At 53.1% G+C, this 12,512-nt stretch overlaps 1 protein-coding gene across 7 annotated transcripts in view; it reads right to left on the reverse strand.

Moving 5' to 3' along the window:
- TRPV4 (transient receptor potential cation channel subfamily V member 4) overlaps nt 1-12,512 on the reverse strand; it is a 75,606-nt gene that overhangs the window by 43,751 nt on the left and 19,343 nt on the right. For all 7 annotated transcript variants that reach the window (XM_032602898.1, XM_032602894.1, XM_032602897.1 and 4 more), the window contains exons 4-12: nt 9,548-9,700; nt 8,690-8,830; nt 7,748-8,046; nt 6,083-6,262; nt 4,640-4,798; nt 4,173-4,265; nt 3,955-4,028; nt 3,077-3,242; nt 2,771-2,837 (exon numbers count right to left, since the gene is read on the reverse strand). In XM_032602898.1, coding sequence (XP_032458789.1) covers nt 2,771-2,837; nt 3,077-3,242; nt 3,955-4,028; nt 4,173-4,265; nt 4,640-4,798; nt 6,083-6,262; nt 7,748-8,046; nt 8,690-8,830; nt 9,548-9,700 — 1,332 coding nt within the window. The remainder of the gene's footprint in view (nt 1-2,770; nt 2,838-3,076; nt 3,243-3,954; nt 4,029-4,172; nt 4,266-4,639; nt 4,799-6,082; nt 6,263-7,747; nt 8,047-8,689; nt 8,831-9,547; nt 9,701-12,512) is intronic.

The following is a 12,512-nucleotide window of genomic DNA, read 5'->3' on the forward strand; positions in this document are numbered from 1 at the left end:
GGAGGGACGGCGGTGATGTTCACCGAGGGTGAGGACGCCGGCTGAGGAGTGGGGAGGACCCTTCCCATTTGATGGAGGGGAACGCTGAGGCCCGGTTAGCAGACAGCGCTGGCCCAAGGTTACTAAGCGAGCAGTCACATCTCGGCCCTCCTGCATGCAGAGCCTTTGCTCTGTCCACAAACTCTTGTTAACAAGGAAGAGGTTCCCAGGACCTAGTCCAGTGGTTCTCAACCAGGAGTAATTTTTCCCCCAGGGCACCTCTGGTAGGTCTAGAGACATTTTTGGTTGTCACAACTGGAGGAGGGAGCACTACTGGCACCTAGTGGGTAAAGATTAGGGATGCTGGGACTTCCCTGGTGGTCCAGTGGTTAAGACTCCGCACGTCCACTGCAGGGGGCGTGGGTTCGATCCCTGGTCAGGGAACTAAGATCCTGCATGCCATGCAGCATGGCCAAAAAAATTTTTTAAAAAAAGACCAGCAATGCTGCTCAACATCCCACCATGCACTGGACAGTTCCCACCACAGAGAATTATCTGATCCCAAATGTCAGCAGTGCCAAGGCTAAGAAGAACCTCATCGTGCCTATTGTTCTTAGACATCTTGGGAGCCTGGAATGCCAGCATTCTGGGGGCAGACTCTCTCGCGTGCTCCTGTTTCCCAGCTCACAGCAGCCCAGAGAGGAAGGGTAGAAGAAGCTGTTCTCACTAAGACCCTCACGTCCTCCAGACATCTCAAACTGATCGTGGTGCTCATCCCTTCCCACTAAGCCCAGAAGAAGCTTCAGAGTCCTTCTCAACACAGTTTAGCACCAACATGTGCATCTGCTCCTACACCATTCACAGCAGGGAGCGTGAGGGGGCTGAGCCCCTTCAGTCAGTGGGGCATAGACTGTCACCATGCCTTCAACCTGGGATTACAGTAAGCAGGTTCCAACTCATATACTAATGCTATTTAATTCTGTGGCGACTGCTGAAATATGTGTTGAGAAGGATTCTGTGATCCATTAGCAATGTCTGTCATGGGCACAATAGTGGGAAACAGCAGCACATGTACCATGTTTGGGATATGTTAGCCTCAGAATGAAGATCTAGTGTTCCCTAGCAGGAGAAGCCCTGGGACCAAGCTGACCACTAAGTTGCTACTTTAACCCCTAGGTTTCTGCCTCAGTTTCTATATTTAGGACTGTGGTATGGCTGGACTCTTGATATGACTTTCAAACAACTGGAGAACCCTTGACAAACTGTCTAGTTCTCTCCAGTCCTACTCCTGGTAGGGGCAGTTGGACCCTGTCCCTCTCTCCCCAGCTAAGCTAAGGCCACAGTTCTCCTTCTCCAAAATAATCCACACAGAGCCTTGGCACCATCTGGGTTAAAATATCACCATCATCAGATTTCCTGCTGCCAGTGCTGGTTCCTAGACCAACCTCCTCAGATGTGAATGTGGCCTGGTGAAGCCTGAGTTGGCCACTCCCTTTTGGATACTGGGCATTGGATGGCAGATCACCCACCCCATGGGAACCAGCCCAACAGCTTGATTAGTTTCCCCATCCCTGGTCCTTCCCCCATGGTCTGTGCCACTGAAGTCCCACAGCATCAGGTCATCAAGGAGAAAGCCTATTAGAGGAAGCCAGTGCTGAGCCTTAAGAAAGACCTGGGCTGGGGCTTCCCTGGTGGCGCAGTGGTTAAGAATCTGCCTACCAATGCAGGGGACACGGGTTCGAGCCCTGGTCCGGGAGGATCCCACATGCCGCGGAGCAACTAAGCCCACACGCCACAACTACTGAGCCTGCGCTCTAGGGCCCGTGGACCCACAACTACTGAAGCCTGCACACCTAGAGCCCGTGCTCTGCAACGAGAGGCCACCGCAATGAGAAGCCCACGCACTGCAGCGAAGGGCGGCCCCCACTCGCTGCAACTAGAGAAAGCCCACATGCAGCAACGAAGACCCAACGCAGCCAAAAATAAAATAAATAAATTTATATTAAAAAAAAAGAAAGACCTGGGCTGGTAGATGAATGATTAAAATGCACCCTCCCCTGTAACCACACCCCTTCAATGTGGCTTTGTAGCTCCTCCACCAAGAGCGTAGAGTCTATTTCCCACTCCTTGAATCAAGGTTGGCTTTAAGACTTGCTTTGGTCAATAGGGTGAAGCAGAAGTGATGCTGTGCCAGGCAGTGACCTTGAACACTTCCGCTCACATTCTGGGAACCCTCAGACCACCATGTGACCAAGTCCAAGCTAGCCGGCTGGAGATGAGTGACCCCAGGGAAGACAGCGAAGTCACCCCCAACTGAGGCCACCCCCTAGCTACACCAGTCAGCCGGCAGCCAACCCGCCAGCTGAGCACAGACACAGGAGCCCATCAAGATTAGCCAAACGTGGCCCAGGTCGGCACAACCACCCAGCTGGGCCACAGACTTGAATGTAATCGTCAGTGGTGGTTGTTTTAAGCCACTAAGTTTTGGGTGGCTTCTTTTGCAACAATAGCTAAGACACCAGTTTTATCATTCTCTAGCTTTTGAACTTGGGCACATTATTTAACCTTTCTAAGCCTCGGTTCCCTTATCTGTAAAAGGTGATAAGAAAGGCACTTCCCTTACAGACTTGTTGGGAGGATTAAATGAGGCAGGAATGGGAAAGGACTTAGCCCAGTGCCAGGCACACAATGAGAACTCTACAAACGCTGGTTATTTTCCTCCACACATTGTGGTGGCCGCTCCAGTCCCAGTACCACCCCCGCCAGGCCCACCTGGGCACCCGGAGCTCACCTGAAGCGTAGCCAATCATGAAGAGCAAGTAGACCAGCAGGAAGCGGAAAAGATCTTTGAAGAGGATCTAAAGACCCCGGCGGGAATATGGAGGCAAAGATGAGACACGTGGTTTCTCGCTTTCCCAACACCTCATCCCGAATCTTCTCTCCAGCTCCACCCTGTCCCTCTCCGATGTCCAGACCCTGCCCACTGCCCCCACAGCACCCCACAGCCTCAAGGCTGCCAGCACTGTCTGTACATATGTGGTGTGTGTGGCTTCCTCCAAGGAGACACAAGTCCAGAGGGAACCCCCCGATCCCATACCTTCTGGATCATGATGCTATAGGTCCCTGTCAGCTTCAGCCCACGGGTGAAGTAAAGGGCGTTCATCCAGCCCAGGACCAAGGCAAAGACCATGACGGCCAGGTAGGCCTCAATCCCCGCCAGGTAGAGGGCCGCCGAGACAATCACCAGCACAGAGTAGATGAAGCTACAGGGCAGCAGAGATCACAAGAGGGACCAGAGGGGAGAGGGGAGAATGAGGCCCCTGGAGGGGGAGGCATGCCCTCAAGCCCTCTAGGTAGTAGGTCAGTCCAATGACACCCAGAAGAGAAACCATGTGGATTCACTGGGTTCCCCAGCATCCTGTTAACCAGAACGCTCAATTAATTGGCAACTGATACGTGTGTGTAATGGCCCTGAGGCCCTACCAGAACCAAAAGTGATGTCCTTTGGAACTGGTAGAGAAAGATTCAGTGGTGTTCAGTGGCGATTTTGTGGCTAAGTGAATTCTCATTGTTCTCTAACTCTAAGGAAAAGGGAAAAGCAGTAACACACACGTAACAACACATCCTGTGCCCTGGGCAGACATCATTAATCAATCCCAGCGCTCTTTCCCACTAAACACAGACACAGCCTCAAGATTCTTAACATGGGCACTCCTGGCAGACTTTAGCAATTAATCACAAGCATAAGAGGTTAAATTATTTCTATCCACGGTGTATATGGTGATGACTCTTTAGCAACCAGAATCTTGCTTTAACCAGAAGACCCTTTTGCTTGACACTGGCCTTGTCCTCATCAGGCTGGGTGAATTCACTCCTAACAGAGTCAGCCCCTATCCCACCACCAAACCTGGATGATGTCCCTCCCAACCCCACCTTCCTCACCCCGAAGCTGCCACCCCAGGGACCTCTACTCACTAGAGTAGTTGGAAGGAGCCATCGATGAAGAGAGAATTCACTCCAGGGCATTTCTTCATGAACAAGTCTTTGATCTGGAGGAAGGGAGGGGACGTGTGAGAGAGGTGGAGCCAAGAGAAGTGTGGAGGGGAGGAGAACGGAGCTAAAAGAGGTGGAGGGAGGGGGGGGGGGGACAGGCAGGGTGGGAGGGGGGACGAGGGGGGAGGCCAAGCACTCACGTTGGTGAAAAAGAACAGGACCCCGGTGAAAAGCGTGATGATCTCGCCGGCCAGCCTCAGGTAGTCCACCGTGGTGAGGTAAGGGTATGGCGGCTGGGGGGCAGGGAGCATGCAAGTCCTCCTCCAGCCCCACCAACATCTGGTCCCAGATCCATATGTTCCCCAATGCCCCGAACATCTACGTCCTGTGGAGCCTCCTCCCTCACCCTCTTCCCCTTGGGTGTGGGGTAGGCACCTCCCCATCCGTTTCTTTTTTTTTTTTTTTTTTGGGCTGCACCACACAGCTTGTGGGATCTTAGTTCCCCCGACCAGGGATTTACTGAACCCAGGCCCTCAGCAGTGACAGCACGGAGTCTTAACCACTGGACCGCCAGGGAATTCCCCCTATCCATCCCAAAGCCTTCTCCAGTCCCTCCCACGGGGGAACCCACTGTGCCCCAGCTTCTGCCTGGTTCGCGGTCACTCACAGTGCCCTCCAGTGGCTGGTAGTAGGCGGTGAGGGTAAAGATGACCATGGCGCACAAATAGGAGGCCACGTTGATGTAGAAGGAAACGGCCCCAAACTTTCGCCACTTGTCCCGAAGTAGTTCATTGATGGGTTCCACGGCCAGCATCTCGTGGCGATTCTGTGGAAGGCGGGGTGGTCAGGGGGCTAGACAGGCTGACTCCAGTACGCCTTCCCCCACCCTCTGCCCTGGGAGCACTTTTTCCTCCTAATTTATTCTTCAACGACACCCAAACTTCTGGGCTCAGCATTCGAGGTTCTGCCCCAACTTACCTTTCCAGCCTGTTCTAGACTCATAGAACCCAGAGCTAGAAAGAGCCCTAAAGAATATCTATTCTTGTGGTCCCCAAACTCCAATCTGTGGATGGTGCCAAGCCACTGGCAGCAAAATCACCTATGGAGCTTGTTAAAAATATAAAGCCCTGGGTTTCAACCTCAGAAATTCTGATTCAGGAAATGGGACTTGGAAATTTAGCCCAAGGATAATAAATACTTGACTCACCACAATTTTCCAACTCTGAACCCAGGACAGACATCAATAATTGAGTCCCACACAATAGTTCTCTATACAGTTCCCTGGGCAGACACTACCAATCAATCAGAGTTTGCAGCAGAGATGCCAAACTTCCCACCATCCCCAATCTAAATCAAGTTGGTCACTAATTTCAAAGATGAGGGAAGTGAGCTCTGGTAGGGGAAAGGCATCTGTCCAAGCTCACAGAGCCAGGGCTAGAAGGGAGACCTTCTGCACCCAGGACCCAGCACTTTCTGCCCCATTTGTACAGCACCCTGTCCCTTTAACGACTTGAGTTTCTTTATCATCAAGGATTTGTGCAATTATGTAGTCACAAAGATGCCACGGCAGTGTTATTCCTGATAGTTAAGTGCAGAAACAAACCCAAATGACCAAGAATAGAGGAATGGTTCATCAGAATGTGGTACATTTCCACACAGCAATGATATTGCAGAAGAATATTTAATGGTGCAGAACGATGTTCATAAAATACTCCTAAGTTAAAAAAAAAGAGCTTTTGAAAACTTCATATAACAAATGCTAATGATAATAGCTGACACACAATGTTCACCCTGCGCCAGGCTGTTCATTTGGTCCTCTCAGCAACCCGATGAGAAATGCTGAATCTTTATCCACATGGTACAAAAGAGGAAGCTGCAACCCAGAGAGGTTGGGTAGTTTGCCCTGAGTCAGACAGCACGTAAGTTACAGAGCCAGGATTCTGAACCAGTCCTGCTTGCCCCTGAAGGCCGACCCTTACAACCTCTCATTTCCCCCCGTGCCAGATGCTGTTCTGGGCACTTAGTTGGCCTCTTCTTCTGAATCCAACTCACAGACCCACCACTTTGGGCCCCTCCTTCACTGGGCCCCATCTCCTGCCCTGATGCCTACCTCGATCTTGCTGTTGTACACCAGGATCTCCAGCACAGAGGCCTCTTCCCCACACGTGTCCAGGGAGGAGAGGTCATAGAGTGAGGAATACACTGGCCCATAGGCCCAGTCCTTGAACTTGCGGGACAGATGCCTGGTGTCCTCGTCTGTCACCTCCCGACGGATGATGTGCTGAAAGACCTGTGTGGGAGGAGGGAGGGTCAGGGGGTGCTCTGGGGGGCGGGGAGCACTGCTGCTGGGCCACACACATCGGAGGGACCCTGGGAGCTTGGTCAGCCCTTCAAATAGCACCTTCCCAGAGAGCAGGAAGGAGGGAAGGGCAAAATATCTACTGAGCACCTGCTGCATGCCGGACCCTTTCCTCACATCATCTTGTTCATTTCCTACCCTTACCATTCCTGGTTGACAGGTGAGCAAACAGAGGCTCAGAGAAAAGAAGGATGTTCCCTGAGGCCACACAGCCCACTGAATCCAGACTGAACCCAGGTCAGCCTTAAAAATCTGAGTTGTCATGAGTATCTTCTTTACATGATTAAAACAGCAATTAATCAACCTTACTGATCAGTTAAATCTAGTAACAATTATCCTATTCGGTCCTTCTTATTGCCACTCCCACTATCTCTGGCTTACACACAGGGGAACTGGGCAACAGATCCAGGTGGGGGTCCCCCCAGGCCACAGAGTTCAATAGGCAAAGCCAGATTTTAAACCCAGGCCTCTTCTACCGCCTCAGGACTCTTGACATAATTGTGATTTTTAGTAATTTTTTGCTGTATTTTTAATAGAGGAATAATAACTCGTACCGATTATTGAGCACTTATTACCCATCCCAGGATCTTTATTAACAGCTTTAAGTGGATCACCTCATTGAGTTGTCAGAACACCATACCACAGGGCACTATTGTTATCCCCATTTTACAGATGAGGAAACTGAGGCACAGAGCGGTGAGATGCCTGAGGTGACATGCTGGGAAGTGGCAGAGCCTGGCCTTGGACCCAGGTGCTCCTGACTCTAGAGAACCCCAGATTTGGTTCTCAATCAGGTCGATGGGTGCCCCACCCAGGGGACAATTTGGCAATGTCTGGAGACATTTGGGGTTGTCACAATCGGTGGGGGGTACTATTGGCATCTAGTGGGTCGAGGCCAGGGATGCAGCTAAACATCCCACAATGACACAGAGCAGCCCCACGCCCCAGAACATCCAGACCCAAATGGCACTAGTGCCCAAGCTGAGAAATCCTGCTCTAGGCCCTGTGCTGTGAGGCCTGAGAGGGAAGCGACTGGCACACAGCCACTCAGCAGGTTAGAGGCTGAGCCAGGACCCCTGCCATGGAGTAGAGGGGAGTACTGCAGGGCTGCAGCTCTGGGACTCAGCTCTCTGTCAGTGGCTTGCCCTGGCTGGTGGGAATGGGGCAGTGAGCATCCAATGGGGTGAGAGGAGCAGAGAGGCTCTGGGATGAGGTTGAATAGCTTGGCTGGACAATAGGGAGCCACAGCAGGTTCTTGAGCTGGGACATCTGCACACTGGGGTTGGCAGGATGGGAGGTGGGTGTGCACATTAATAATAATGCGTGCCAGCAGCAGTCCCTCCCGTGTGCGTGTGTGTGTGTGTGTGTGTGTGTGGAGGGGCAAGAATGCGTGTGTGCCCCCGGCCCTGCCCTCACCCCAATCTTGCCCGTCTTGGCGGCCATCATGAGGGGCGAGAGGCCGTCGTTGTTGAGCACGGCCTCCAGGTTGCTGTCGGGGAAGAGGCGGGCACACTTGAGCAGCAGCAGGTCGTACATCTTGGTGACGAACTTGGTGTTCTCGCGAGTGTTGTCCGCGATGGCCACCAGCGCGTGCAGCACTGTGTTGCCACGGGAGTCCTGGCGCCGCATGTCCGCCTTCTTGTGCGGGTTCTCTGTCAGGTAGTTGACGATGTGGGGCTGGTTGGTGCAGGCCGCCAGCGACAGGGGCAGCTCACCTGTGGGTGAGGGGGTGGTCAGTGACGGGGCCCCGGGGGCGGACACTCAGGGGCAGAGGCCGTGACAATGGATGCAGTGCCCACGGTCAACGTGGACGAGCCCCGGCTGACTGCACGTGTCTGGAGGCGATGCCCCCGGGTAGACGGGGGCGGGGGGGGGGGGGGCGTCGTGTGACTTGGAGGCTGTGAGGGATTCTTTAAGGGACTTTGTGCCTGAACCCCAAATAACATGGGCCTTTGAGCAGGGGTGAAATTTAAAATCTTTCATGGGTCCAACTGGGACATGGAAGTGATGGAATTTGGGCCCTGCAATCCGACCATCAGTCCCAGCTTAAGTCAGACCGGAGGATGCGAGTGTTAAGGGGTGGGGACACCCCATCACAACCCTCTGATCCCATCACGATCCCCACTGTAGAGATGGGGAAACTGAGGCTCAGGGCAGTGTGGTGATGTTCTACTCCTCAAAGACAAGACCTCAGTGACCAAGACCAGTAAGGCAGCCTGTGTACCGGGTGCTGTCTGGGCCTGTGGCCAGCGCAGCCCTGGCTGTTTGGGGAGGGGTCAGGGCTGCCAGCACCACCATAGGCCCCCAGCCCGCAGCCTCTCCCCCATGGGCCCCAGGCCCCACCGGGCCCCTCCTCACCAAAGTAGAAGTAGCCTCCCTCATCCTTGGGCTGGAAGAAGCGTCCCCGGGCCTGGGCGTGAACATCGGCACCTTGGGCCACCAGGAGCTCCACGTAGTGTTTGCAGCGGCGCTCGATGGCGATGTGCAGGGCGGTCTGGCCTGGGATGAGGTGAGGGACAGTCACCAGGGGCAAAGACCCGACCAGTCGCGGGAGGCGCTGGGGTGCAAAAGGGAGAAATCCACCCGAGGGCAGCAAATAGACCTTCAGACATTCCCAGATGTGGAGTCTCTGATGCCCAAGGTCCCAGATCTGCTGCAACACGCAAGCAGAATCTTAGGCTCAAGCGATATCCAACTTGGAGGGTCCCAAATGTGGGAACTTTTCAGACTCATAAGAGGCTTTCATCCTAGAGGAAACAACGGCATCATGGTCTCACAGAATTTGGGATATAAAATTCACAGCCTTTGAATCTGCATATCCAGGAATCTGGAAGGTCAAGTTGGATTCACAGATCTCAGAATTTAGACCCAGGGAGCTGGCACTGGTGACACCTGTGCCTCTCTGAGCTGGTGGCTCATAGACCTATTGCAACAAAGCCTCAGAGTATCCAGAACCTGAGCATCTTGGGTCCAGATTTCCAGGTTCACGGCCCCTTTGGCTCACTGCATCTGGGAACCTTGGAACCTTTGATTGTGAAACTCAGAATATCCAAGTTGGAAGGGGTAGTTATTGTCCTTTCGTCCGTTCATTCATTCATTCAACAACTGGTTCCTGGGGATGTGCTGGCACTTGGGGCCCAGATTGAAGCTCTCAGTTGGGGGGATGGTTGGACAAGTAAAGACGGTGCCCCCCTCCCGCCCAGCCCAGGGCCTCACCTCGGTAGTAGATGTCCCGGAAGGGCGAGTTGATGAATTCGCGCATGTTGCCCGTGCGCTCAGCGATGTCCAGAAGCACAGGGATTGTGTCGTTGCGGCCGTTGCTCAGATTCAGCAGGGCTTTGGGCAGGCAGGTCTTCCCTGTGGATGGCTCTGTGAGTAGAGAGGTGCGGGAGAAGGGGCGCTCGGCCCGTGGCCCAAACTGCTGGGCAGCTGTGGACAGGGCACTGGGCAGGGAGCCAGAGGTCCTGGCCGTGTCGGTCCTCCTCTCCGAGCCTGTTCCCTATCTGCTCCCCATGGTACTGAGAAGGTCAAATAAACTCAGAGGAGCAGAAGGTTTTTTGTTTGTTTGTTTGTTTTGCGTATGCAGGCCTCTCACTGTTGTGGCCTCTCCCATTGCGGAGCACAGGCTCCGGACGCGCAGGCTCAGCAGCCATGGCTCACGGGCCCAGCCACTCCGCGGCATGTGGGATCTTCCCGGACCGGGGCACGAACCCGCGTCCCCTGCATCGGCAGGCAGACTCTCAACCACTGCGCCACCAGGGAAGCCCAGGAGCAGAAGTTTTTTAAAATGTGGGAAGCTGCAGCCTGTAGAGAGGTTGGTGTTTACCAAAGCATACCTGGAGAGAATTTTAAAAAATCAAATAAAAAGGCGGAATGCTGGGTTAAACAAAGCCAACCGTATTTCTTCACTACAGGACTTCTCAGAACCTTTAATCTGTTAATGAGGACTGTGAACCTCTAAAAGCAGACCCAGGAGGCAGTCTTTTCCTGCCTATTTGCACATAGATCCTTTTCCCATGAAGCGATTACACTAGTGCCCCTAGAGGGGAGCAGAGGGAGTGCAGCATTCCCCAAAGTGGAGGCTGTGAGCCATAGCGAACGTGAAATTACCTTCGAGGATTTGGGGGCTTCTGCAGATGCAGCAATAACATTAAAAACCCGAGTGTGCAAGGTTTCATCCGCTTGACAAATCCCTCCTGTGAAGTCAGTCTTTGTTTTGTCCTACTTGGTCCTTAACACCTCCCACTAACGCTTACTGTCCCTTCGCAATTTTCTTTCCCTTGTATTAATTTTTATGGTGACAGGAGTTGATTTATATCTTTAAAAGAGCGAGTCAATGAAAAGAGAACTTACCTGTGAATCAGGCAGGGGGCAAAACGGCCAGATGCAGGAAGGGGATCAGGAAAGGGATGAGGAATGCGAAAGGCAGGTGTGGGCTGAGGGGCCCGCTCTGGAGCCAGGTCTTTGGGGGCTCGAATTGGGCTTTGCTCCTGATTTCTGTGTGACCTTTTCTGCTTCAGTTTCTTGTCTAGCTAAATTGAGGCTACAAAGGGAAATTGTGGGACTTCCCTGGTGGCACAGTGGTTAAGAATCTGCTTGCCAATGCTGGGGACATGGGTTCGATCCCTGGTCCAGGAAGATCCCACATGTCACGGAGCAACTAAGCCCGTGCGCCACAACTACTGATCCTGCGCTCTAGAGCAGGTGAGCCGCAACTGTTGAGCCCGCGAGCCACAACTACTGAAGTCCACGCGCCTAGAGCCCGTGCTCTGCAACAAGAGAAGCCACCGCAATGAGAAGCCTGCGCGCCACAACAAAGAATAGCCCCTGCTTGCCGCAACTAGAGAAAGCCCGCGTGCGGCAACAAAGACCCAACGCAGCCATAAATAAATAAACTTATATATATATAAAAGGGAAATCGTGAGCTAATAGGTATTTGTTGATGAGCCCAGAGCCAGGCAGATAGGAGTCTTCAATAAGTAATACTGCTGCCTTTATTACTCCACGAGAAATGCTTTAGAGCCTCTCCTTAGGTGCTGGGAAGTGGTGAAAATGCAGAGACCTGAATTTCTGTCCCACGCTCCTAGGAGTGAGGTTGCTCGGACAAGCCTTGTTCTGGTTACTTTTCGCTACACCCCTGGCGCCCAGCCCAGAGTCGACACCGGGTAACTATGTACCGAATGATAATGGACTCCAGTTCCCCATCTTCATAAGGTGGAGGGGACCCCAAATGCGGGCCGAGGCCCCTGGGGATTCTGTCCAGACACACCCGCATCAGGGGAACCTCGATCAGTCTGTTTGCTAATTGTCAGACAACTCACGATCCTGCACGCTGACCTCGTCATCTTTCCCTCCCCAAAGCCCAACCCGGTCTGCGTGTGTCCCCTCCGTAGATGATGGTGTCCCCAGCCAGCCAAAACTTGTGTGTCACTCTTATCTTTGTCCTCCCTTCTCCCCACATCCAGCAAGTCCCACAGATTTTACCTATTTCTCCAACCCCTCCACCACGCTCCATCTCCACTGCCACCAACCTGGCCCAGCCACCATTTCTCTCACATGCCTGGTTTCCACCAGCCTCTCTGGACGTCCTTTAATCCACTTTCCACATAGCAACTGAGTCCAACTCTGGTCATGTTTAGCCACAGGGCCTTTGCACATGCTGTTCTTTCACCTCCTCTCTAATCCTTCCTCCACCTCTTTTTACCTGGCTAACTGCAGTTCATTCAGACTTAGCTCAAGTGTCACCTCCTCCCAGAAATTCTCCCAGATCTTCCTGATTAGGTCAAATTGTCCAATACAGCCTCTTGTGGACACAAATTACAGTTTGTAATTGTGTATTTATTTCTGTGATTGCTTGATCAAGTTGGTCTCACCCTCGAGACTGGGAGCAACTTGAGGACAGGGTCATATCTGCTTCACTCACCACTTCCGCCCCACACCAGCACAGAGCCTGACACTTGGTAGGTGCCCAATAACCACTTGCTGAATTAATACACATTCAGCGAAGGGGCAAGCTGGGCACTGCAGGGAATTCCAAACCACAGGAGCTCAAGTGGTTTGTGTGGGATGTGGAACTAGACCCTGGATTTGGACTTCCACACCCCCAGGCCCAGGCTGTAGCAGGGTCCGGGGCTGCCAGCCTGGGTCCTGGTATAAGACACGAAGAACGGCGGCTACCCAG

Source organism: Phocoena sinus, chromosome 14 (assembly GCF_008692025.1).
Source record: "Phocoena sinus isolate mPhoSin1 chromosome 14, mPhoSin1.pri, whole genome shotgun sequence".
Lineage (NCBI taxonomy): Eukaryota > Metazoa > Chordata > Mammalia > Artiodactyla > Phocoenidae > Phocoena > Phocoena sinus.